The following is a 21,695-nucleotide window of genomic DNA, read 5'->3' as shown; positions in this document are numbered from 1 at the left end:
CTTTGCATGTGTGCTGGATTTTCAACAAGCGTCAACTGTCCCATTTTAGAGTCATGGTACCATTCCAGGTATAAATGTCTAAAAACAAGGGTTATGTTATGACTAGTCTGGATCATGATGATTAGACATTTAAGGGGTAATATGTTCATGTCAAACAATGCATTATAACTGCAAAGGTCAGTTTGCTCTTTGGCAGAAAGAGAGAGCAAACTAATGTTTAGGCAGACCCGGGCATTACCTTATTGCAGTTACATAACAGGGAGTCTTTGAAATGGCATCCTATTCCCTATATATAGTGCACTACTTTTGACCACAGCCCTATAAGCCCTGGTCAAAAGTAGTGCACCACACACACAAACTAGTGAATAGGGAGCAGTTTTAGACAGTCATAGAAAACACAAAAAAATGCCTCTACTCAATATATTGATTGTAGAATGAATTTTACAATGCTGTTTGGCCAGCAGTACCTCGGTAGCTTCTCAGGCCAAAGAAGAGTATTCCATTTGTTAAATGATGCATATAGATTGTTTTGTTCTTTAAGAGAGCTGTATTGCTGTCAGTGGTGATTGTGCTACATAATTCAAAAATAAACTTATTTTTTTAAAGGACATAAGGATTAGGGCGGCATTTAAATTTGCGTCTGTTTGTATTTCTCGGTATGTCTAGATTTTTATCCTAGTAGTCGTTCTACGAGCGGCCTCTATTTTCAGTGTTCTGCTGCAATTCAGATGGGCAAACGGTGCATCAAATTTCACATAACTACCTACAAGCTGAAATGTATTTCATGAGACAAAGACACTTTGTTTTTGCTTTAGCTGAACAGAAGCTTGTTTAGTTAAAGAATTGCTAAAAAAAAAGGGAAAAAGTTCATGTTCAAAATAAAATGTTTTAAGATTTAAACAAATCTTCTGAAATATGGGGATTCTCTCAGAATACACCATCACAATATTACCACATATCCCAAAAGCCATAAGTAATGCTAAAGGAAATTGCTTAAATTATATTGGGCATTTTCACCACTAGAAAACATGGAACTGTTTGTATAACCATGTTATCGTATAAATCAGTATTTTAATCTCTGGGGAAGGCGGTAAGCTGGGTGGAGTGTCCGTCCAGTACAGTTGGCTTTAGAGATTCAATCGCCATAATTGATCATTACAAACGAAATAAACAGTCAACACCGCACAACATCCTTTACTGTAGAACTTGTTAGCTCAGAATCTGATCCTGAAGATGACAAAAGTATTTTAAGTGAACTCACTTTTGAAATGTGAATATAAAACTTTGTTTCCTCCAAACAGTTTAAATTGTTAGCTGGTTGTTCAGCAACATCCACATTATCCTGCATTTTTTAGAGCTAGTGGAAACCGATATCAGTTAGCAGTACATTCCAAAGCAGGATCAAAAAAAATACATTGGGAACCAGTAGCCTAATGCAATTTTTCATTAAGTAATTCTACATTTAATTCAACAATGCTTTCCCTCTGATTAAAATGCACACTGTGTGCAGAAAGTCTAGGGAAGGCTATTTCCCTTCTGATTGAGAAGGAACAGAGGGCTGGGATGGTGATTGGGTGCTGAGCGGTCACTATTTCAGCATAAATCCTCTCCCTCTGAATCCATTCTTTCTCTGCATGTCAGTATAGCCAGACCCCCCACACAAAGCTGCCTCTTTCTTTCAACAACTGGGGGGTGGGGGGGTGTAGAGTGGCTGGGCAGTGTGGGCACCAACCCATCCGGAAGAGAAGCAGTCCTACAGAAATCCACACCATGCCACTGAACCAGGGTGCCAGTTGGCAAACAAAGTATTTTCAGCAAACAAATGTTGTTATGGCTCTAGAGCTGGTCTGTGGCAGCCAACTGAACATCCCACCAGCATTACATCTCAAATCCTTATCCTGCAATTGATCACTTGTTAAACGCAGGTTGATAATTACAGGAGAAGGTTGATAAGATTTACAAGTTGCTGTTTGAAAGTGTGCTCATTTCGGATGACAGATTATGTTCGACTACCAATTCATCCACTCTCGCTCTCTCACACACACACTTTGCTTTATACAAAACCAAGTTTTATTATTTGAACATACAAAGCTCAAAATAAATCTGCTGGCTGGTCTATTCTTTCAGTAACAAAAATGGAAACGTTTCACAAAAAAGTGAGTTGTTATTTGCTTTAGTCCTCCAGACTTCGAGGCCTATCGTGACCTGCCAGTAGAGATTAGCCGGGTGAGACTTAAAATTATTTATCTGTACTCATTCAGAGACCCAGTGCCTTGCATCTGTGTTACGCAATCAGACCTTTAGGCCCCCCCACACTTCAATTCCACCCTAATACCCCCGTTTTCAAAAAGCTTTCGGTCAGGAGGGTGCGAACAAGGGCCTCTGTTCCATCTGCAACACAAGATCACATTTCACAAGGCTGATTAGTGGCCAGGAACTGGACCTGACAATGGTGACATCATGGCCATCTCACCATTAGTCCAAAAAACACTAAAGAAAATGACTGCTTAAACATGCTATAGGTGGCCTTTGGGTAAGGGACTGGAGCATGTGTGTTAATGATTAAATCACACTGTAAAGTCTAGGGGGAACTTGTGCAACGGGTGAATGGAAGGTGGAATTTATCAGTTGCAGGCCATCCTAGGCAGTCTCTGCCAACGAGCATATTAGAACTGCCCAGCTTGATTACAGTACAGGGATCGTTAGCGCGACGCACGGGAACAGAGCAGTTCATAATCACACTAAATCATTTACAACAGCACAGGAGTATATAGAGCCAATCATAATCCCAAATAATTGAGGCATAATAGAAGTGTTTCCCTAACCGCTGTTCAAGGACACCCAGCCGTTACACTTAGTCTATTCCAATACTAACACACCTGACACAGCTAACAAAAGAGCTTTGACTAGTTGAATCAGGTGTGCTAGTGATGGAAACACTGAATTACATGAGTCAACCAGCTGGAGAAGTCTTCTATGTACAGTACCAGTCAAAAGTTCAGACACCTACTCATTCAAGGGTTTCTTTATTTTTTACTATTTTCTACATTGTAGAATAAGTGAAGACATCAAAACTATTAACACATATGGAATAATGTAGTAACCAACGAAAAGTGAAATCAAAATATATTTCAGATTCTTCAAAGTAGCCACCCTTTGCCTTGATGGCAGCTTTGCACACTCTTGGCATTTTCTCAACCAACTTCACCTGCAATTCTTTTCGAACAGTCTTGAAGGAGTTCCCACATATAATGAGCACTTGTTAGCGGCTTTTCCTTCACACAGCGGTCCAACTCATCCCAAACAATCTCAGTTGGGTTGAGGTTGGGTGATTGAAGGCTAGGTCATCTGATGCAGCACTCCACTGTCATTCTTGGTCAAATAGCCCTTATATAGCCTGGAGATGTTGGGTCATTGTCCTGTTGAAAAACAAATGACAGTCCCACTAAGCGCAAACCAGATGGGATGGCAGAATGCTCTGGTAGCCATGCTGGTTAAAACCTCTGGCGCCTCGACATCAGCCGGTGAAATTGCAGCGCGCCAAACTCAAAATAAAGAAAGTCATAATAAACATTCATAAAAATACAAGTGTTATATATCGGCTTAAAGATTAACTTCTTGTTAATCCAGCCGCTTTGTCAGATTTCAAAGAGGCGATTATCTGAGGACAGCGCCCCGCTTACAAAAGCATACAAACATTTTCCTACTAAGTAGAGGAGTCACGAAAGTCAGAAATAGAGATAAAATTAATCACTTACCTTTGAAGATCTTCATCTGGTTGCAGTCACAAGAGTCCCAGCTACACAATAAATGTTTGTTTTGTTCAATAAAGTCTCTTTATATGCCAAAAACTCAGATTTGTTGGCACGTTTTGTTCAGTAATCCACTGGCTCCATGGCGGTCAAAACATGCTGACGAATACATCCTAATAGTACCGGTAAAGTTCGTTGAAACATGTCAAACGATGTTTATAATTAATCCTCAGGTTGTCAATTGTCTAAATAAATCTAATATTTCAACCGGACAATAGCGTATTCAATAGAAAGGAAAAACAACGAAGGGCGCGCACACAGTCATGCGCGCAAACAAGTACTGCATGCTTCTCCAGTCCCCTGACAGAAAGGTCTAATTCTTCTTGATATTTCAGAAAACAAGCCTGAAACAATGTCTAAAGACTGTTGACATCTAGTGGAAGCCATAGGAACTGCAATCTGGGTCCTAACCCATTAGGCATTCAATTGAAAACCACCCACATCAAAAAAATCCCACTTCCTGGATGGATTTTCCTCAGGTTGTCACCTGCCATATCGGTTCTGTTATACACAGACATTGTAACAGTTTTGGAAACTTGTGTTTTCTATCCAAATCTACCAATTATATGCATATCCTAGCTTCTGGGCCTGAGTAACAGGCAGTTTACTTTGGGCACGCTTGTCATCCAGACGTCAAAATACTGCCCCCAAGCCCAAAGAAGTTAAGTGTGCCTTGAATTCTGAATAAATCAGTGTCACCAGCAAAGCACCCCCACACCTCCATGCTTCACGGTGGGAACCACACATGCGGAAATCATCCATTCACCTACTCTGCGTCTCACAAAGACACAGCGGTTGGAACCAAAAACCTCAAATTTTGACTCCGAGCAAAGAACATATTTCCACCGGTCTACTGTCCATTGCTCGTGTTTCTTGGCCCAAACAAGTCTCTTCTTATTGGGGTCCTTTAGTAGTGGTTTCTTTGCAGCAATTCGACTATGAAGGCCTGATTCACACAGTCTCCTCTGAACAGTTGAGATGTGTCTGTTACTTGAACTCTGAAGCATTTATTTGGGCTGCAATTTCTCAGGTTGGTAACTAATTAACTTACCGTATTAAGCAGAGGTAACTCTGGGTGTTCTTTTGAGGCTGTCTTCATGAGAGCCAGTTTCATCATAGCGCTTGATGATTTTTGCGACTGCACTTGAAATGTTCAAAGTTCTTGAAATTGTCCAACTTGACTGACCTTCGTGTCTTGAAGTAATGACGGACTGTCATTTCTCTTTTCCTATTTGAGCTGTTCGTGCCATAATATCGTCTTGGTCTTTTACCAAATAGGGCTATCTTCTGTATATCCCCCTACCTTAACACAACTGCTTGGCTCAAACACATTAAAGAAAGAAATTCCACAAATGAACAACGCACACCTGTTAATTGAAATGCATTCCAGGTGACATCCTTTGTGAAGCTGGTTGAGAGAATGCCAAGAGTGTGCAAAGCTGGTTAGGCAAAGGATGGCTACTTTGAAGAATCTCACATATATATTTAGATTTTAACACTTCTGGTAGTAACCAAAAGTGTTAAAATCAAAATATATATTTGAGATGACATGATTCCATGTGTTATTTTATAGTTGTCTTCACTATTATTCTACAATGTAGAAAAAAAGTTTAAAAAAAGAAAACCCCTGGAATGAGTAGGTGTGTCCAAACTTGACTGGTACTGTACTTTTAATTATCCAATGAAAATCTAAATCACTATAACCTATTCCAAGGAGGAGGGTGAAAGTCTTACCAATGATCAACGTCGGCGTCTTCAAACTGTCCTGAGACCCCTACTGCACCACACTCTGGAGGTGGAGAGGAAGGGTAGGAGTCAGAAGTATTTCATGAAACAACTTTCCCTTCTGGACACCTGGGTAATGTTCAGAAGATCAAACTGTAGCAAAATGTTTTGCCATGGAAAGAGAAAATGTGTTCATTGGATAAGGCTGTACCTCCCCGTTTCACTCCATTCAAAAATCTTTCCCTACTGAAAATGACACTTGCACAGAGTATACCTAGCATTAGGAACACCTTCCTAAAATTGAGTTGCGCACTCCCCCCTTTTGCCCTCAACACGGCCTCTGTTTGTTGGGGCATTTACTTTACAAGGTGTTGAAAGCATTCCACATGGCTGCTGGCCCATGTTGACTCCAATGCGTCGCACAGTTGTGCCAAATTGGCTGGATGTCCTTTGCGTTATGGACCATTCTTGATACACAAATGAAACTGGAGTGTGAAAAACCCAGCAGTGTTGCAGTTCTTAAAAAACCGGTGCACCTGGCAACTACCATACCCCGTTCAAAGGCACTTATAATCTTAAAAACACCAGTTTAAAACCCATCAGACTCCTTTCTCCCAGCAGGGGGGGGGGGGGGGGGTGTTGGGGTTGGGGTTGGGGTAATTGATGGAAGTTTTCCCCCATTGGGCTAGCTACCTGCAATCATATCATCCGGCTCCAAGGACAATTCCTGAGATGAGGCTATGACCAAAACTATTTTAATAAATACTCATATTTCACTTTGTCGCTGTTCATTCAGTTAAGCAGTTCGTTTGAGGAAAGGCTTACTAATCAAAGGCTTGACGATTAGTTGACCAGTTCATGGTATCAGATCAGCCATGCTAGAACTGGAATAGTTCAAATAAGTGGAATATAATCAAGAATAGGCTGGGGATACACTAGCTACCCTAAGGTCACAGACCAAAAAGGTTAGTGTCGGGTGTCAATTGCACTCTGATTCAGAAAAGCCAGGCAGCAGCGTAGCAAAGCAAAGCTTTGTGGAACCAGCAGCATTGACCTATAGAATTTATGGAATGCATGCAACAAGTGCACTCCGCCATCCTGTTTCAAACACCTCAGTCACAACTCATAAATCTATATAGGACATTCGCTGTAGCATATACATGACACTACACTCCGACCGAAATGGAATGGAATGTGCTATGCTGGCATGTAATGTAAGATGGCGACGACAGATATGGCAGTTCTGCTCCTAAGCAACTTTGCATGATTTAGTTTGGGTTATTTCTTACATTATTAGCCCAGAATTGTGTTATTACATACAGCCATAAATGACTTTTGGATATCAGAGCAGCGGTAACTCACCAGCATTATGATTTTCCCGGATTGGATAATTTGTTCGTACCCCCCCCCCCCCCCCCAAGGCAATTTAACTTATTCCAGAGGCTGCTCCAAAACACCGCCGGCGGAGAAGACGTATTCGGAGTGGACTTCTGGTCCGACTCACGAGGCATGCACACCATCCACTGCTTCCGAGTATATTACTCACCATTGTTCAGCCTCTGGATAATAAAGTAGACGAGCACCTCCTTCCAGAGAGACATCAGGGATTGTAACATACTCGGTTTCACGGAAACATGGCTCTATCGGGATATACTGTCCATACAGCCAGCTGTGTTCTCAGTACATCACGGAGACAGGAATAAATCTCTCTGGGAAGAAGGCAGGGGTGTATGTTTCATCATTAACTACTCATGGTGCGATTGTGATAACATACAGGAACTCAAGTCCTTTAGTTCCCCCGACCAAGAATACCTCAAATGCTGACCTCACAAGATAATTATCTTTGGTTAGTCACAGCCGTGTATATTCCCCCTCAAGCCAATACCACAACGGCCCTCAAGGAACTTCACTGGACTTTATGAAAACTGGAAACCACATATCAAAGCAAATTTCAGGAAAACGTTACTGAAGTTCTACCAACAAATTGACTGTAGTACTCGCTCCGGTAAAACATTGGACCACTGCTACTCAACTTTTCAAAATGCCTACAAGGCCTTCCCGCACCCTCCCTTCTGCAAATCTGAGCGACTCCATTTTGCTCTTCCCTTCCTTTAGGCAGAAACTCAAACAGGAAGTACCCATGCTAAGGTCTATTCAACACTGGTCTGATCAATTGGAATTCATGCTTCAAGATTTTGATCACGCGGACTGGGATATGTTCTGGGTAGCCTCTGAGAATCACGTCAATGAATATGGTTGAGCTCAACAGGAAGTTTATAGGAGATGTTGTACCCACTGACTTAAAACCTACCCAACTCAGAAACCGTGGATAGATGGCAGCAGTTGCATAAAACTGAAAGCGCGAACCACCGCATTTAACCATGGCAAGGTGACTGGGAATATGGCCGAATACAAAGTGTAGTTTTTCCCTACATAAGGCAATCAAACACGCAAAAAGGTCAGTACAGAGACAAAGTAGAGTCGCAATTCAATGGCTCAGACAAGATGTGAGAGGGTCTACAGACAACCATGAAAACCGGACAAGCTAAACACCGTCGCCCGCTTTTGAGGATAACACAGAGCCACCGACGCAGGACTGTGGGCTCTCCTTCTCCGTAGCCATTGAGTAAGACAATTATGCGCGTTAACCCTCGCAAGGCTGCCGGCCCAGACGGCATCTGTAGCTACGTCCTCAGAGCATGCACAGACAAGCGGGCTGGAGTGTTTACGGACACCTCCACTTTGCGGATCCGCAACACAGGGGCCCCACAAGGGTGTGTGCGCTAAGCCCCCTCCTGTACTCCCTGTTCACCTTTGACTGCGTGGCCACGCACACCTCCAACTCAGATAACAGATTTTGCAGATCTTTTCCGATGACAACAGTAGTAGGCCTGATTACCAACAATGAGACAGGCTACAGGGAGGAGGCGAGGGCCCTGGGAGAGTGGTGTCAGGAAAACAACCTCACTCAACGTTTTTTAGATGTTAGATACTACTGCACTGTTTGAGCTTGGAACAAGCATTTCGCTACACCCACAATAACATCTGCTAAATATGTGTACATGACCAATAAAGTTTGACTTAGGTGTCAACATGTCTAATGTGGTGAAGGGTGAAGTTGCCCCTACATGATCTTGGATCCATTTTGCATTTCCTTCACTAAAGGATAAGATTAGGGGAGTGGAAGCTGATTCTAGATCTGTAACTAGTGGAAACGTCACCACAAAAGGTGGTGACTGTCGGAAGTCTGCTTGATTGCTTCACTTGGGCCATCTGCTGGTGGTGTGCCACTCAATCTGAGCTTAATCTCCTAAAGCAGACCCGTGGGTGGTATTCATTCAGCACCAAACAGAAAACTGACAAACAGGGAGACAACTTATACACCAATTTCCATTGCAAAACATTTTAAAGAGCTTTCTGCTGCGTGCCCTAATAAATAAGACCCTCAAAAAAAGAAAACACTTTATATGTCCCTTGACCTAAAAGGATTTGGGGTGGTAATAATCCAGTGAGAGTTCAAATGAAAACAAGACTATGCATTTCCTTCTAACATCATACAGTGCAGTCGGACAGTATTCAGACCCCTAGACTTTTCCCATGTTTTGTTACAGCCTTATTCTAAAATAGATTTCTTAAATCTTCAATCTACAGTTGAAGTCAGAAGTTCACAAACTAGTTTTAATGACTTCAACCTAAGTGTTTCAACCACTCCACATAGTGTTAAACTATAGTTTTGGCAAGTCGGTTAGGACATCTACTTTGTGCATGACAAGTAATTTTTCCAACAGTTGTTTAGAGATTACTTCACTGTACGACAATTCCAGTGGGTCAGATGTTTACATACACTAAGTTGACTCTCCCTTTAAAACAGCTTGGAATATTCCAGAAAATGTAATGGATTTAGAAGCTTCTGATAGTCAATTCCACAGTGTACCTGTGGATGTATTTCAAGGCCTACCTTCAAACTCAGTGCCTCTTTGCTTGACATCATAGGAAAATCAAAAGAAATCAGCCAAGACCTCAGGAAAAAAAATTGTAGACCTCCACAAGTCTGGTTCATCCTTGGGAGCAATTTCCAAATGCCTGAAGGTACCACGTTCATCTGTGCAAACAATAGTATGCAAATATAAAACACCATGGGACCACGCAGCCGTCATACCGCTCAGGAAGGAGACGCATTCTGTCTCCTAGAGATGAACGTACTTTGGTGCGAAAAGCGCAAATCAACCCCAGAACAACAGCGAAGGACCTTGTGAAGATGCTGGAGGAAACAGGTACAAACGTATCTATATCCACAGTAAAACGAGTCCTATTTCGACATAACCTGAAAGGCTGCTCAGCAAGGAAGAAGCCACTGCTACAAAACCGCCATAAAAAAAGCGAGACTACGGTTTGCAACTGCACATGGGGACAAAGATCATACTTTTTGGAGAAATGTCCTCTGGTCTGATGAAACAAAAATAGAACTGTTTGGCCATAATGACCATCGTTAAAAAGTGGGATGCTTGCAAGCCGAAGAACACCATCCCAACCGTGAAGTACGGGGGTGGCAGCATCATGTTGTGGGGCTGCTTTGCTGCAGGAGGGAGTGGTGCACTTCACAAAATAGATGGCATCATGAGGATGGAAAATATTGAAGCAACATCAGTCAGGATGTTAAAGCTTTGTCGCAATTGGGTCTTCCAAATGGACAATGACCCCAAGCATACTTCCAAAGTTGTGGCAAAATGGCTTAAGGATAAAAGTAAAATTATTGGAGCGGCCATTACAAAGCCCTGACCTCAATCCTACAGAAAATGTGTGGGCAGAACTGAAAAAGCATGTGCGAGCGAGGAGGCCTACAAACCTGACTCAGTTACACCAGCTCTGTCAGGAGGAATAGGCCAAAACTCACCCAACTTATTGTGGGAAGCTTGTAGATGGCTACCCGAACCGTTTGACCCAAGTTAAACAATTTAAAAGGCAATGCTACCAAATACTAATTGAGTGCATGTAAACTTCTGACCCACTGGGAATGTGATGAAAGAAATAAAAGCTGAAATAAATAATTATAATTATGCTCACATTTCACATTCTTAAAATAAAGTGGTGATCCTAACAGACCTAAAACAGGGACTTTTTACAAGGATTAAATGTAAGGAATTGTGAAAAACTGAGTTTAACTGTATTTGGCTAAGGTGTATGTAAACGTCCAACTTCAACTGTATATTGCACTGGTCATCCCCAAAGCCAACACTTCCTTTGGCCGCCTTTCCATTTCCAGTTCTCTGCTGCCAATTACTGGAACGAATTGCAAAAATCTCTAGCTGGAGTCATATCTCCCTCTCTAACTTTAAGCATCAGCTGTCAGAGCAGCTTACCGATCACTGTACACAGCCAATCTGTAAATAGCACACCCAACTACCTCATCCCCATATTATTACTTACCCTCTTGCACAACAGTATCTCTACTTGCACATCTATCACTCCAGTATTAATGCTAAACTGTTTTTTTTCACCTCCATTACCTATTTATTGCCTACCTCCCTACATCTGCAAGCACTGTAAATAGATTTGTCTATTTTTATTTTCTATTGTGTTATTGTCTGTACGTTTGTTTATGTGTAACTGTGTTGTTGTCGCACTGCTTTGCTTTATCTTGGTCAGGTCACAGTTGTTAATGAGAACTTGTTCTAATAAATAATTATCTCCTATTATTCTGACATTTCACATTCTTAAAATAAAGTGGTATTCCTAACTGACCTAAGACAGGTTATTTTTACTAGAATTAAATGTCAGGAATTGTGAAAATATGAGTTTAAATGCATTTGGCTAAGGTGTATGTAAACTTCCGACTTCAACTGTACATACAATACCCCATAATGACAAAGCGAAAACAGGTTTAGAAGTAAAAAACATTTCCATAAGTATTCAGACCCTTTGCTATAAGACTTGAAATTGAGCTCAGGTGCATCCTGTTTCCATTGATCGTCCTTGATGTTTCTACAACGTGATCGGAGTCCACCTGTGGTAAATTCAATTGATTGGACATGATTTGAAAAGGCACACCTCTCTACATTAGGTCCCACAGTTGACAGTGCATGTCAGAGCAAGCCATGAGTTTGAAGGAATTATCCCTAGAGCTCCGTGACAGGATTGTGTCGAGGCACAGATCTGGGGAAAGAAACCAACAAAAAAGAAATTGGCTGCAGAATTGAAGGTCTTCAAGAACACAGTGGCATCCAATGGAAGATGTTTGGAACCACCAAGACTCTTCCTAGAGCTGGTCTCCTAGACAAACTGAGCAATCGGGGGAGAAGGCCCTTGGTCAGGGAGGTGACCAAGAATCCGATGGTCACTAACAGAGCTCCAGAGTTGCTCTGTGGAGATGGTAGAACCTTCCAGAAGGACAACCATCTCTGCAGCATTCCACCAATCAGGCCTTTATGGTAGTGGCCAGACAGAAGCCACTCTTCAGTTAAAGGCACATGACAGCCCTCTTGGAGTTTGCCAAAAGGCACCTACTAAAGGACTCTCAGACCATGAGAAACAATGTTCTCTGGTCTGATGAAACAGAGTTTACTCTTTGGCTTGAATGCCAAGCGCCACATCTGGAGGAAACCTGGCACCATCCCTACGGTGAAGCAATGTGGTGGCAGCATCATGCAGTGGGGATGTTTTTCAGGGGCAGGAACTGGGAGACTAGTAAGGCTCGAGGGGAAGATGAACGGAGCAAAGTACAGAGAGATACTTGATGAAGTCCTGAGTGCTCTGGAGCAGGTTCTCAGACTGGGGCGAAGGTTCACCTTCCAACAGGACAACGACCCTAAGCACATAGCCAAAACAACGCAGGAGTGGCTTCGGGACAAGTCTCTGAATGTCCTTGAGTGGCCCAGCCAGAGCCCGGACTTGAACCCGATCTAACATCTCTGGAGGGAGAGACCTGAAAATAGCTGTGCAGCGACACTCTCCATCCAACTTGACAGAGCTTGAGAGGATATGCAGAGAAGAATGGGAGAAACTCCCCAAATACGTGTGCCAAGCTTGTAGCGTCATACCCAAGAAGACTCGAGGCTGTAATCTCTGCCAAAGGTGCTTCAACAAAGTACTGAGTAAAGGGTCTGAATACTTATGTAAATGTGATATCAGTTTTTTATTTTATGTGCAAAAATGTCAAACTTGTTGCTTTGTCATTATGGGTATTATGGTATTGTGTGTAGATTGAGGTGGAAAAAAAACATTTCAATCAGTTTTAGAATAAGGCTGTAACGTAACAAAATGTGAAAAAGATCAAGGGGTCTGAATACTTTCCAAATGCACTGTACATTAATAGGTGTACTTGTGTGCTAGTGCTTTAGCTTACATTTTATTTCTACTGGACTGCTGAACAAGCCTTAAACAGCTGAATTTGCTGCGTTTCTTAACCCTTAACACTCATGAGAATTGGCCTATATCAGGGACAACACTCAATTAAAATGTTTCTTACAGTAGAAATATGAAAAGCATATGCATAACCATGGTAGAAATTGAAAGCGAACAGTCAAGATTATTGGGAAATTAATAGATCAAAAGTTGGACAAAACTGTCCAGCTGACTAGACAAACCAAATATTACTGTTCATTTTGTGCATTTTCACATCTGTACTTTTTGCAGCATTTGCTAATAACGAAATGAATACATTCAGTAACATAAGGGCTACTTCAAACAATAGTGAAACGTAGCGTTATTCAGTTTGGAATTCGAGGCTAGCCTACTGATGGGGTGCTTAGTACTGTTTAAGTAAAACCCTGGCAGGAGGTTCAGGACAGCAAATTGATTCCCTTCAATAATCTAATGCTGATGTGTGTCGCTGATGTTTCATGCATCTTCATCAGAGCATCTTGCATTTTTCCAGTCCTACCACAAAATGTCCACCCCCTAGGACCTACTGTTACCCAAATCAAGGGTGTTCATTAGGCACCAAACAGAAAGACTGAAATGGTGAGGTTCAACTTGGACTCATTTTCTTTTTCCATTGCATGCCCTAATGAACATATACAAAGCAATGCAGACCACATTCTAATGCATTTCAAGCTTATACCATTGCAGCATCCCGTTGGGGTGTCCTCGGGCCTGACCCCGGCCATGCAGTGGTGTTTCTGGGATGCAGAGTCGGCCAGCATCCCCTCCAGTCTTTCCAGGGTGGCCTGGCCCTCCAGGGTGAGCTGGGACAGACCCTCCTCAAAGTTGTAAAATGTGGGCAGGTCTATCTGACCCTGTTCTGTGGGTGGGGAGACAGGAGACCGAAAGGTTAGTCAAATGTCCACATAGTTGACATTGGGCACCCCAATTAAAGTATTCTGTGGGACTGTAAAGTATGTTGTGGTTTTCAAATGAAAGTTTAAAAAAATATATTTTTTAATTTGCCATTAAGGCATGGCATCATACACCAGATATATACTTTGGTGAAAGTTAGCCAACTTTAATTATTCTTTTAGCACTGACATAGTCCAACAACTTGAATGAGACAAATTAATGTGCATCCTTATACTGATCACAGAACAGTTGTCAAGGTGTCGAGGAGGTGCACTGAGGACATTTGGACATGAAACATCCAAGTCTAGATGTCAAGAAATAAGTTAATTTGTAGGCAAGAAAGATGGGTTGTGTTCATTAGTCGCCAAAACAGCAGGAAGACTAAAGCAGGGAGGGACTACCTGGACTTGTCCAATGGGAAAGGTTAATTTGTTTCCCCGTTGCAAAACATTCTGTTGTGTGCCCTAATGAATAGTGAACATGGTCATGGTGTGCTCACTCACCAGCTTCTTCAACATCGTACTCATCTCCCTCAAAGTCAGAGTCGGAGTCTTCAGGGTCAGGGTGCAGGGCCTGGCATTCAGAGATGGCTGAGAACATGGGCTCCACTGGAGGGTGGAAAACAAACTCAAAGTATTTTGGAAAGTTGTCCAAACCAACCCTTTCCCCAAACCATAGATTTACAGCTGTAAAAGGGACCATCAATTTGGTCCAATCTAAGTAACATTCGTTTGAGGTTCATTTTTCAAATTTAGCTCAGGCCTGAAGAATATCTATTACGAGCTCACAATAGGGTGAAGTATGCATGAATGGTATTCCACAGTTCCCACTTACAGGTAGCCTTATCACTGGGCACAAAACGGATCTCTGTAACAGGACTTATGGAATCCGCGTTGCAGTCATCATCAGTACTCTCATTATCCTCTTCCTCCGCACACTTCTCACAGTTATCTGGGGGGGGGGGAAATAGAGAGAAGACTTGTTAGTCTGTTTACACAGGGAGCCCAATTCAGATTTATATCACTTAATTTGTCTTTTGACCAATCAGACAGATCTTTTGCTACTAAAAATTGGGCAAAAGATCAGAGGGCTGCCAGTGTAAACACAGCTATAGAGTCAGAAGTGGAACAGAGCTCTGTTGCAATCTCATGACACTCACATTATGGCACACCTGCATATGCAACTAGGGCTACTGGTGAGTGTATTCTCCCACACACAAACAGAGCAGTGGAACCGTGTTCTCTAGCGTGATGAATGACGCTTTACCATCTGGCAGTCCAACGGACGAATCTGGGTTTTGCGGATGCCAGCAGAACGTACAGTGCCAACTAAAGTTTAGTTGAGAGGCTGTTTTTATATGGTTCAGGCTAGGCCCCTTAATTCCATTGAAGGGAAATCTTAACACTACAGCATACAATGACATTCTAGACAATTCTGTGCTTCCGACTTTGTGGAAGACCCTTCCCTGTTTCAGCATGACAATGCCCCTGTGCACAAAAGGATGTCCATACAGAAATGGTTTGTCGAGAACGGTGTGGAAGAACTCGACTTGCCTGCACAAAGCCCTGACCTCAACCCCATCAAACCTTGGAGATTAATTGGAACGCTGACTGCGAGCCAGGCCTAATCACCCAACATCAGTGCCCGACCTCACTAATGCTCGTGGCTGAATGGAATCAAGTCCACACAGCAATGTTCAAACATCTAGTGGAAAGCCTTCCCAGAAGAGGGGAGGCTGTTATAGCAGCAAAGGGGGGGGGGGGTTGGAATGAGATGTTCAAAGAGCAGATGTCCATATACACTACATGACCAAAAGTGTGTATATGGGTAAGGTGACTAGGCATCAGGATATTTGAAACAGTAGCAGCAATGTAAATTAAGATTTTATGTGAGTGTGTGTGCGCATAGTCAGTATAAATGTGTGTGCATGTTATGTGTGTTGAGTCAGTGAGTGTGTAGAGTTCTGCAAGTGTGCATAGAGTGTAAAAATGAAATACAAGGGTCAACTCAGATAGAGAATGGCTACATGGACTGTTAGCTATTTAGCAGTTTTATGGCTTGGGGATAGAAGCGGTTTGTGTCAGATGCACCGATACTGCTTGCTGTGCGGAAGCAGAGAAAAGTCTATGGTTTGGGTGGCTGGAGTGACATTTTTTCTGGCCTTCCTGTCTGTCACACTGCCTGAGAGGTCCTGGATGGCAGGGAGCTTGGCCACGGTGATGTACTGGGCTGTCCGCACCACCCTCTGTAGCACCATGCGATTGAGGGTGGTGCTGTTGCCATACCAAGCAGTGATGCAGCCAGTCAAGATTGCACTCATTGGTGCAGTTGTAGTCATCGCATGTGAGTCCTTAGTGATTTGGACACTAAGGAACTTGAAGCTCGACCCACTTCCACTGTAGCCCTGTCGATGTGGACGTGCTGCCACCGTTTCCTGTAGTCCACGATCAGCTCCTTGGTCTCACTGATGTTGAGGGAGAGCTTGATGTCCTGGCACCACACTGTCAGGTCACTAACCTCCTCCCTGTAGGTGGTCTCATCGCCAGTGATCAGGCCTACCACCATCGTCAGTAAACTTGATGGTGGTGCTGGAGTCATGCGTTGCCGCGCAGTCCTGGGTGAACAGGGCTAGCTAGACTAGCTTATTCTTTCAGTACTATATTCCAGAGGTGGGACCAAGTCATAGTTTTACAAGTCACAAGTAAGTCTCAAGTCCCAAGGCAAATCCCAAGTCCTAAACTTTGAGTTTCGAGTCCTAAACAAGTCATAATGTGCCCTTCACCAAATGTAATACATATTTTTAACAAGAGTAATAGTTAGTATATTACATTTACGCAAATCATGAATGCTTTTAAAAATATCTATACATTTATTCATTTCCAAATAAACATATTTCCATGGAAATACATGGGAAGCCATGAGCAATCGGGCGATGTAGGCTTGTACACAATCGCCCAAACTTCACACACACTCTCTCTGTGTGGTTACAGTAGGTCAATGGTTTTAGGAACAGCAGTAACATCAGGCAGGATTTAGGCTACCAACTGCCTAGCCAGTTGTAGCGCAATCTTGGGTGCAATGATCACGTTACCGCACTGACTGACTGGAGGCTCATTGATTTAACGTTACCCTACATGATACACTAGTAAAGTAATAAAATATATAGCTGTCGGCTAGATTAGCCAGGACTTACCGTTCTTTGGTCAGCTTCAAATGTCAAACAAAGTTGAAAATTGTTGCGCCTCCGTCTGTAATTTCCTTCCCGCATGTTTTGCAAGTTGCAATATGTTTTTTGTTGATACAGCGTCGTCTTTATATCTTTGGGTATCATCTTTCCAAGGGCTCCATCTGAATTCACCCGCCGACGTTCCTCTGCACTGCCACGCCCAACTTTTTCTCAGCTGGCACAATTTGATTGGCTGCTGTCCGATTCAAACTGTAATCCGTTAAATGCAGTTGATGCGCTGCACACTTTTTAATAGGATCATTTTTCATATTTGGGCATCAAGTCAGGTTGAGTCATAAGGCTCAAGTCAAGTCACTGGTGTTAAAGTCGAGTTGCAAGTCATATGTGACTCGAGTCCACACCTCTGCTAAATTCATTCTCTGATCCATTAATTGGATGGACAACATGTCAGTTCATACTGCAAGAGCTGAGGTTGGGCAACATCCTTCGGAAGTCGTCATAATTACTGTTGAAGTCTATTTAAGGGGTTGAGAAACATGAGCCTCCAAGGGTTTGTATTGAAGTCAATGTACCCAGAGGAAGACAGAAAATAGCTGTCCTCCAGCTACACCATGGTGCAACCCAAGAAGGTGCCGTTGAGGATACTGTTGACCACTGCAAAACGGTATTTCAAATCAGTTATTGGTGACAAGTGAATATATTTAGTATTGTTTTATCTAAAAAGGATAACTTTAATGTTTAACTATTTACATAGTTAACTGAAATTAACTGTGTAAGGGGCTTGATTCATGACATTTACTCAATAATGCCATGTTGCTCCACATCTTGCCGTGTTAAACTGCAGTATTCGTGTAACATTCCTGGGTAATGAGATGTCAGACAAGTCTTGCCTACTCGGCAATGCACAAGACAACTTTTCAATCAGAACTGTATACAGACACACCTTCGGACTTGGGAAAAGTGTTCCCAAACAGGCACCGCAAGGTGGGTATATGTAATAGAACTAGACCAGAGATCCACTTGGTCTAGAACTTGGGTTAAGGAAAACCCTCCTCTCCCAAAGGATGTCAGCTCTTTCCATAAAAGGAATGAAAGCCCCACAAAGCTTAACTCAAAGAAGAAAAAAAAACACTTTCATTTTGATCTTACACTACCTATACAAGCAAGTGTCCAACGTGCAAATGGAACAATATTTTATTTACATTTAAAACACACTTGTTTGGTAGGAAAGATGGAAGGTGGCCAAGCGGCTTATGAATCTAAGAGCACTACAATCAGAGTTAACTGGCATTAATAAAATTAAGTTTAATTTAAAGTTCCACATTTTGTTAGTCGTATGTACAGGATACACATGGTATACACAGTCCAACAGAATGCTTACTTGCAGGTTCCTTCGACAATACAACAATTGGCACAACGAATAGGCATAAGCGAGCAAGTGAAGTCTATAATGACCTTGGCATGACCTGAGACATAAAGCAAAAACACTGCTTATTGTTTAGTCTCTGCAGCAACTCAGCTGTAAATAAGCTCTCAAGAGCATCGGATGTCCGAGCAACCGTGACTGGCAGCTCGCCCATCCGCAATATGACAATGAGCCTCTCTAGGGGGTAAAAACAGGCCATTCAGCAGCGGGTGAGTATGTGTGGGATGAATGGTGGCTGTTCCTGACAGGACAACCTGGTCTCAAGAGTATTTTCTATTATTCTTGACGTAAATCCGAGGAACTCCATTTAGTATGACACATTTCGTATGGTATGTATTAATTTGTGGTTGTCCATCACCCATTTCATATGATATGTTAAGAACTTGCTAAATGTAAAATATTTTACACATTAGCTAGGCTTTATTGTTAAGTTTAGGAGTTAGGTTAAAATGCTAAAGTTGTCCGTGATAAGATTTGAATTCGCAACCTTTGGGTTGCTAGGCGTTTGCTTTATATGCCCACCCATCCACCCTACTTTTGATTCTGCATTAAGTAACTAATCTGTCTTACGTAACCATACCAAACTAATGGAGTTATCCCGGGTTCACGTTTACTATGCTACGTCTAGTCTATGAGACCAGGCAGGACAGGAGGCATGCCAGTGTGAATCATTAGTTATTATGGTGAACAATAAATAAATGCCTATGTCATTTGGGCTGTTTTGAGGGTTGCTTTTATTTTCATTTTTTTTATGAAAAGGCATTAGTCAAATTAAGTTGCAAAATCGTGTGCAATGGAAACTGGTTACGTTAACGTTGGGAACCAAAGAGAAAGAAACTGAGGGCCCTTCGTGAATTTGTCTTAGAGAAACTCTTTACTCCAAAAGTAAAACGTTTTGTAATTTAACGGTTTGTTGCGTAACGTTTTGAAACGGAATCAGAATAAATGAATACACCCTTACTTGTGTGTACAAAATGTAGGCAATGCCGTCTGTCTTGGCATGCACCCGACTGTGAGAAACCGCTTATGTCAAAGCAACGTTTTTGAGCATAATTGTATACAATAATTAGGTCTATGTACAGGCTCAACTTTTCATAATGGTATGGTCTCATTGCACCTCGGAAAGTGAGACTATTCTGAATACACTGGAATTGAGAGAAAGACAAAGTATCTTTGGAGGAACCTCACCGTTGAGTTTGGTGTTGACCATGACGTACAGGTGCTCTCCTGGGTACGCAGTAAAGTCGCGTGAGATTGCATGGAGGCTGATTGACGGGTATTTCAAAGAAAACCCCATTCCAGACCCATCGAACCATGATACACATCTGACAAGAGATTAGACAAAAATGTAATTAAAAATACATTTTACGCACTTCAGGTAGCCAATATGAGGAAGGCCTTTGTCAAACACATACTAGTCGATTTCAATCAAAACGCGCAGTTTCTTGATAAGTAATCTGGAAACACTCACGTTTCTGCAATGTACAGAGTCCCTGGTCCCAGCCCTTCACCATTCCAAACAGCGGTGATTTCACCTTGATTGCACCGTATTCCTTCACTTGGAGGAGATACGTTTTTCAGATTCACCATCGTGGCTTCCCTGTCCTCCCAACCCGCCTGGAGTGAATTAAACATGTTGATAGGATAGTTTCCACCTATCTGCAGATTTATAAACAAAGATGTATGATGTCCGGAGAATTTTGAGGTTACCTGGACAATTCGGTTACGAGAATGACACTGCGCTCCTTTAGTTGCCTTGCTGTGTTCTGAAAGTCTTTTTCAGACCCCTTTCCGATGGTTATTTTACTCCAAACGAACTGCTTTCCACACCAGTTTCTGTAGTTGGCGGAGCGTAGTCTAATTGAGATTTGGGCGGAGCAGCCGATTTATCCTCTGAGCGCTGTAATTTGGTTGTTTATAAAGTGGGCGAGTTCGTTTTAAAAGGCCCAGTGCTCCGGGTATGCGGAGTTTGTTTGTAGACCATTCCATTGGTACGTAAATGACGTCTCCAATCCACCCGGGGCACCCGACCATGCAAAACAAACTCGCAAATAAACCATACGGAACTTTAATAACGACTAGGGGTGCTCTTGAGCCAAAAGTCCACCTAAAATAGACAAGTATTTTCCAGAAATGCCCTAATTTGACAGAAAGGGGCACACCTCTCTACATCGATTAGCAACAAAAAAAAACGACCTAAAATATTGTTTTCATGAGTTAAGACGTGTAAATAAACCATACAGCAACCACACACGTCAACATTTCTGGAGAAAACAATAGCAACTAAACTTCCATGAATGCATCTTTAAGGAAACATGCCCCCTCAACACTTCCTCCAGATGTTCTCAAATCAAATTTATTTATAAAGCCCTTCTTACATCAGCGGATATCTCAAAGTGCTGTACAGAAACCCAGCCTAAAACCTCAAACAGCAAGCAATGCAGATGTAGAAGCACGGTTCTCAAGTGGATATGCCTGCATTAGTCAGAAAGCTGATTGTATCAATATTTCACACCATCATGCTGTCCTCTCCCCTTTTCAAGAGACAGAAAACAAGTAGGCCTACCATTCCTTGTTTAAAAAAGCTTTTTATTATGACAAATGTACAAGATCGTATTAATATGAAAGAAAATAGAGTAAAGTTAACAAAAAGGTATTGAAGAGTAACAGACAAAACATAGAAAACCAATCTATAAGCTCATGTTGATATACCAGACCTACAGTATAGTTGTCTCCCCAGTCTTCAATTCTACATGTAATAAACAATAATAATGAACACTTTTGAATCATTGGCACCAACTTCCCCCTGGCAGAGGACTGCCTGTGTGTCAGACTGCCCCTCCCAACTAGTGTACTCCTACCTTTATATGATAATTTGCTCCAACAGATTTGTCATTTAAAATGAAGTAGGTCCACCATGTCATACTCATGAAATACAGGTGATAAACGTAATCTCTTGAGAACATTACATCAGAAATCATACATTTTTTCATCCCAAAACGATGGTAAACTAACCCTAGTTATTTGCATCTGATTCCCACAATGCAACTGCCAGTAGAAGCTTTGGGGCAGTCCAACTAATGGTGCGGTAACTGTAGTCAATATTATCACGTTAGTTGAGTGCATTGCAGGCAGCTCAGAAATGATTTTTAATTAGCCTCGGAAATCTTCCTTCACACTTTGAAGTATTAAAAACATTGTGTGATTAACCAAGACTAATAAGAAGTTTACCATCGGTGATGAACACATGCCAACACTTTTTTTTTACAAA

At 42.1% G+C, this 21,695-nt stretch overlaps 1 protein-coding gene across 5 annotated transcripts; it reads right to left on the bottom strand.

The window, feature by feature from the left end:
• Positions 1–1,176: 1,176 nt before the first annotated feature.
• Positions 1,177–20,537, bottom strand: LOC139537659 (methylosome subunit pICln-like). 5 transcript variants are annotated; one of them, XM_071339233.1, is made up of 8 exons: positions 20,135–20,537; positions 19,896–20,041; positions 19,613–19,749; positions 14,646–14,762; positions 14,315–14,419; positions 13,597–13,776; positions 5,547–5,666; positions 1,177–2,391 (listed from the first exon to the last, which is right to left on the bottom strand). In XM_071339233.1, exons 2-7 carry the CDS (start codon positions 20,012–20,014, stop codon positions 5,587–5,589), a joined length of 738 nt encoding a protein of 245 aa, XP_071195334.1. In that variant the 5' UTR covers positions 20,015–20,041; positions 20,135–20,537; the 3' UTR covers positions 1,177–2,391; positions 5,547–5,586. The 5 variants fall into 5 exon arrangements, with proteins under 5 accessions (XP_071195334.1, XP_071195335.1, XP_071195332.1 ...); XM_071339234.1 differs by having other exon boundaries at positions 5,547–5,601; positions 20,135–20,379; XM_071339231.1 differs by having other exon boundaries at positions 5,547–5,601; positions 19,896–20,379.
• Between the last annotated feature and the right edge of the window lie 1,158 nt (positions 20,538–21,695).

Source organism: Salvelinus alpinus, chromosome 13 (genome assembly GCF_045679555.1).
Source record: "Salvelinus alpinus chromosome 13, SLU_Salpinus.1, whole genome shotgun sequence".
Lineage (NCBI taxonomy): Eukaryota > Metazoa > Chordata > Actinopteri > Salmoniformes > Salmonidae > Salvelinus > Salvelinus alpinus.
This window is presented reverse-complemented; position numbering and strand designations above follow the sequence as displayed.

What these genes read in the sequence shown, in the direction of transcription:
- LOC139537659 (XM_071339232.1), bottom strand. Translation starts at nt 20,059, where the DNA reads ATGTTTAATTCACTCCAGGCGGGTTGGGAGGACAGGGAAGCCACGATG. An exon ending in GGTCAACACCAAACTCAACG is followed by an intron (nt 14,763 to 19,612) that starts GTGAGGTTCCTC and finishes CCCCCCCCCCAG; the next exon opens with ATAACTGTGAGAAGTGTGCG. An exon ending in CCCAACGGGATGCTGCAATG is followed by an intron (nt 5,667 to 13,596) that starts GTATAAGCTTGA and finishes AACATTACCCAG; the next exon opens with GTGTCCAGAAGGGAAAGTTG.